This window comes from Heterodontus francisci, chromosome 26, assembly GCF_036365525.1.
Source record: "Heterodontus francisci isolate sHetFra1 chromosome 26, sHetFra1.hap1, whole genome shotgun sequence".
NCBI lineage: Eukaryota > Metazoa > Chordata > Chondrichthyes > Heterodontiformes > Heterodontidae > Heterodontus > Heterodontus francisci.
This window is the reverse complement of record NC_090396.1, coordinates 56,197,847-56,203,188: the sequence shown is the minus strand read 5'-3', so window position 1 is coordinate 56,203,188 and position 5,342 is coordinate 56,197,847. Positions and strand designations below refer to the sequence as shown.

At 41.9% G+C, this 5,342-nt stretch overlaps 1 protein-coding gene across 1 annotated transcript; it reads left to right on the top strand.

Annotated features, from left to right (window-relative positions):
* The first annotated feature begins 454 nt into the window (after positions 1-454).
* Positions 455-4,968, top strand: sox9a (SRY-box transcription factor 9a). Its single transcript, XM_068058323.1, has 3 exons — positions 455-1,035; positions 2,103-2,356; positions 2,574-4,968. Exons 1-3 carry the CDS (start codon positions 599-601, stop codon positions 3,305-3,307), a joined length of 1,425 nt encoding a protein of 474 aa, XP_067914424.1. The 5' UTR covers positions 455-598; the 3' UTR covers positions 3,308-4,968.
* The last annotated feature ends 374 nt before the right edge of the window (positions 4,969-5,342 follow it).

Below are 5,342 nucleotides of genomic sequence, written 5' to 3'. Positions count from 1 at the left end.
CAAGAGGGAAAGAAAAGTGTTTCAAAACAACAGCGCAAACTTTCTGAAATAAATTGCAGTAAGTGCAGTCTCCCCGACGGTGAGAGACCAATTCGCTCAACTATTTCCTGTTTACAGAACACACGGGTTCTAAATGAAACAAACGACATGTGCAGACATTATACATAGAAGAAGCAACAACAAAAAGCATAAGGAGACTGTTGCTGAAACTACCAGTATCTGTCGCTTTATCTAATGACATCACGGTAAGAGAAAAAAAAATTGGCGAGCAGATTTGATCAATCTTCGGTTTCCCAGCTGAGCCCAGATTTTTTTTTAGGGAACTCCTCCCTCAATCCGCCTCTTAAACTTTGAACCAATTGCACAGATGGAAACCACTTGGCGGTTTATTGCGATTGGCGCATGTAAGTTTGTGCCCCTCTATTTAGCAAGTCAAATATACTCAGAAGACAGCCTGAGTTCCAGTAACAGACTTACTTGGTTCCAACTCCGAGCGGATTGGAAAGTTTCTGCGCGCACACAAACAGAGAATAAGCAAGTTCTCTTCTACCATTTTATTTCCTTCCAGTTGCCTAGTGCAATCGCCTATTCTTTTTGCATGAATCTCCTCAATCCCTTCCTGAAAATGACAGAAGAACACGAAAAGACTCTCTCCGACGTGCCCAGCCCGACCATGTCCGAGGAATCCTCCGATTCCCCGTGCGGATCTGGGGCTGGATCCGACGCCGAGAATACCAAACCCGGCGAGAACGGCCAGGACGATCTCTGCGCCCAGAGCCTAGATTCCAAGAAGGAGGACGACGACAAGTTCCCCGCGTGTATCCGGGAGGCGGTGACCCAGGTGCTGAAAGGATACGACTGGACCTTGGTGCCCATGCCGGTCCGTGTTAATGGCTCGTCCAAAAACAAACCTCATGTCAAAAGACCCATGAACGCCTTCATGGTGTGGGCTCAAGCAGCGCGGAGGAAGCTGGCTGATCAGTACCCTCATCTGCACAATGCCGAGCTGAGCAAAACCCTAGGGAAACTATGGAGGTAAGTGGCCTGCCTTTGCACATTTTCTGATACAATCTCAATGAAGTGTAGCAATGGCCGATTGTTTTAAGGTATAGTTTTGTCGCATGGTCATTTGTCTACTCACTATGCATCTGTTAAAAAACATAAATATCCCCAGCCTGTTTCTAAATAATATGCAGGAATATAAAATAAAGCATGGGATTTTGTGGATTTTTATTTTGTATGAATGGTATCATCTCTGGCAATAAAACTGATTCGTAAGAGGCATTTTTCCTGGATTGAAACAATATTTCACGCGCTCTACTGTATCTTAATGAAATTTGAAAATATGTATTAGAAGGATTTTTTTTTGGCACATCTTATATCGTGAACCAATAAACAAACATGCGTGGAAATGAATGCATTTGAGTGAAAGACTCGTTTTAATACGTCAAATGATTAAGAACTAGCTGCAGAATGCAAGATCAGTCATTTTCACTGAGGCGATGAAAGATTTAGGTCTTGAGGTGTAACTTCAGTGCAGGCGCTGCTTAACGCAGTTGTGTCCTGGAGCGAACTGTGTGAAGAGATTCAGCGTGTTTCTTCCTGGTGAAAGTGGGTCCTTTCTGCTCAGGGGAGGGGTGGACGTCAAAACCAGCTTGGTCGGTTTAAGGAAGGAGGAGGAAAAATAGCCTCTTTCTGGAGTTTGTCCCTGATGGAGCTGCCTTGATGCGCTGTAATTTGCGAGAGGACTTATCCAAAAATCGATCCCATCGAATTCCTTTACAGTTCATTTACTCCCAACTCCAAACACACTGCCCGGACTGTGACTGAACGTGTCTCGACAGCAATCTGGGGATCCGCCTGAGCTTTACTGGTTCCGAGCTAAATGCAGTTTCTTAAAGGAAGAAAGTTTCTGAACTCTGCAGAAACTGATATTATGCAATTCAATCGCAAATACATGTTGTGATTAGCTGCTGGCTGATTTGCAACAGCTCCTTACCGGGTGCTGAAGCTGGCATCTATAGCTTTTTTTTTTAGAAATTGAGATGCTTTGGGGAAACATTGTTAATTATTATTTTTTTTGCTTTCTGGGTTTACTTCAGATTGCTTAACGAGGGCGAAAAGCGCCCTTTCGTAGAGGAAGCCGAGCGCCTGAGAGTGCAGCACAAAAAGGACCATCCCGACTACAAATACCAGCCCAGGCGAAGGAAGTCGGTGAAGAACGGGCAGGGAGAGAATGAGGAGGGAGCCGACCAGACTCACATCACCCCCAATGCACTCTTCAAAGCCCTGCAGGCCGATTCCCCGCACTCTGCCTCCAGCATGAGCGACGTGCATTCCCCGGGAGAACACTCAGGTAAATCAGGACAAGGGCAGAAATGGTGATTGAGCTAAGATACCCGAAAAAGTCAAGGCAAAAGTTTCAATGCGGAGAAAAATAGGGGGCAACTTTTATTTTCTCAAACGTTCTGCTTCAAGTGTTAGATGGAAGTAAGTTGGGTTTTGGAGATTGTAGTTTGTTGCATACCCTAGGCTGCCGCATAATAAAATGACTTTTTTTTTCTGACATTTAGGGCAATCTCAAGGACCACCAACGCCTCCCACCACTCCCAAAACAGAAGTTCAGCCTGGTAAACCTGATCTGAAACGTGAAGGTCGCCCCCTGCAGGAAGGAGGGAGACAGCCTCACATTGATTTCAGCAATGTGGACATTGGAGAACTCAGCAGCGAAGTCATGTCCAACATGGAGACATTCGATGTCAACGAGTTTGACCAGTACCTCCCACCCAATGGGCACCCAGGAGTTCCAGTCAGCCACACAGGCCATGGACAGAGTGCTCAGGCCACCTACACTGGCAGCTATGGGATTAGCAGCACTTCAGTCACCCAAGCTGCCCACCCTTGGTTGTCCAAGCAGCATTCCATGACGAGCCTCACCAGTGAGCAGGGACAGCAGCAGAGGACACACATCAAGACAGAGCAGCTGAGCCCCAGCCACTACAATGAGCAGCAGCACTCACCACAGCAGATCAACTACGGCTCCTTCAATATGCAGCACTACAGTTCATCTTATCCATCCATTCCTCGCACCCAGTACGAATATTCAGACCACCAGAGTACCAATTCCTATTACAGCCACGCTGCGGGGCAGACCACAGGCCTGTACTCTACTTTCGCCTATATGAGTCCAGCCCAGCGCCCTATGTACACACCCATTGCCGACACCACGGGAGTCCCTTCCATTCCCCAAACCCACAGTCCGCAGCACTGGGAGCAGCCAGTCTACACACAGCTGACCAGACCTTAATGACCCACTGGTCTAGACTTGCGTACATAAAGGAAGTTGATGAGAACCACAGAGAGGTGCTCTCTGCACTAACATGAACTGCTGTGAGAAGCGGCCGAAGTGTCCTACCACAAAGTGCTTTGCTGTATCCATTCAGTACTGGTGACTGATTTTTTTTTAAATGTTCAAACATTCCATGACTGAAAGTTAAAGCAAGTCAATGAATGAACAAGTCTGAGCAGTCAAGTCAGCTGGTTTGGTCATTTCCTGTGTTTGGACTTATTATTTCGTAGTCTTGAAATCCTCTGTGAGGAGAATTTTCTTTAATTTTTTTGAATTTAGTATGTACTGTGTATGAGTCATTGCCATTTGCAGTGTGGGGATTTATACATATTTTAGAGAATAAAAGCTCTTATTTTGAAAGATCAAATGCCAAACCACTTTTGGTAGAATACTTAACAGTTTGCATTTGCTATTGCCATAAAACCTATTTTTATATGAAATAGTATCTTTTTTCATTCTATATACAGTGTCCTTTTTGAAAAATATGTTCCTGTAATTCTTGTCAAAGAAAAAAAAAACAGAGTAATGCCAGAATGTAGTAAAAAGGAAGGGGTAGGTGAATACTTGTACCAGTTTAAAGCAGGAATGGCATTTTCTGTTAACTGTAGAGGTACTGATAGTTTCACCAGGCCTCCCCACATATGGTGCCATACGTTGTCTTATGAAATGGAATAGATATTGAGGCGGATTGAGTTTCTGAGCATTCTTACACTGAGAACTGCATCATCCAAGCATTAGGTAGTGAATCTGCAGCTGACATCCAGCTTCCTGCTTGAGAACTTGTGCATTAAAAAAAGGAAGTGTTTTTTTTTACCCTCTGAGTACAGCATGCACATTGCATGCAGCAAAACAACTTCCAGAGCTTTGAAAGTCTAAATCCTGTCAAATCCTCATTGGAACTACAAAATGTTTCACCAGATAGCATTATGAACAGTAGTTATTTTTTATGCAAGTAAAGCAGAGGAGCTTGTAGACTGTCTTTAGGACTCAGAGGGAAAGAACTCTAATTGTCAACTCCCAAAACATGGTTAAAAACTGTAAATGTTATTTATCTTGTAAAGTTTCTTATTAAAGTAATTTTTTAAAATCTTAGTTCTTTTCTGTACAGTTGTGTGGATGTTAAAAAATAAAAAATAAACTCAACTTTATTAAGCTAATCAGAAATGTGTAAAGACTGGAAGATCATTTTCACATGAATATGCAGATTGCAAATGTAGTTTACAGCATTTGCTAATTGCTTCAGCTACTACTTTTTGCTAACTAGAGAATTGAAAAACTTTTTGTAACTTTTTTTTACCTGACATTTACAAAAACCTCTTAAAAGTTTTCTCTCTATTTTCATTAAGCTGTGGCATGGTTGTACAGATTGCTTTTTAAAAAAGACAACAGGCATTCAAAAATATATATTTGTTAACAGTTTTATTTGAAAAGTGTAATAGGGATTCAGTAGTACAGAATTCAATTACTCTGTAATATGGCTGAAACTCTTATTTCTGTATAAAAGTTGGACATTAAAGTATTTCTGTAACTTAAAACTATCAAATCAGATATTTTGCCTTTAGGTGAGTTTGGAAAGACCTGTCTTTTAAATAAACTTACCTTTTGTATATTATTGTTTGCAATAAATAAGAAATGTATTGAAATATAAATTGTTTATGGTTTCCTTAATACACAAAGAAGCCACATTCATGAACAAATTCAACATATTACAAAGCCTGTTTTATGTTAATGCAATACACACTCAGGTCTAATCCTTTCACTGTATTGTACTTCTACTTTCAGTACTCAAGTTGTAAACAGTGTTCTTGTTTTCCCCACATGATTTCGTTATCCTTTTCTTTTGATGTCCATAAGAATCTGTAACAACAAAATGCTTTTGTTCAGTGCTGCTCACCAACATCTGCAAAAACACAGATGAAAAAAATTTGCTTCCAGTAGGACACAGCTTTGATGTGGACGATGCCTATCTAATTTGACCATTCCCTTAAACACA

What these genes read in the sequence shown, in the direction of transcription:
- sox9a (XM_068058323.1), top strand. Translation starts at nt 599, where the DNA reads ATGAATCTCCTCAATCCCTTCCTGAAAATGACAGAAGAACACGAAAAG. An exon ending in ACCCTAGGGAAACTATGGAG is followed by an intron (nt 1,036 to 2,102) that starts GTAAGTGGCCTG and finishes GGTTTACTTCAG; the next exon opens with ATTGCTTAACGAGGGCGAAA. An exon ending in TTCCCCGGGAGAACACTCAG is followed by an intron (nt 2,357 to 2,573) that starts GTAAATCAGGAC and finishes TCTGACATTTAG; the next exon opens with GGCAATCTCAAGGACCACCA.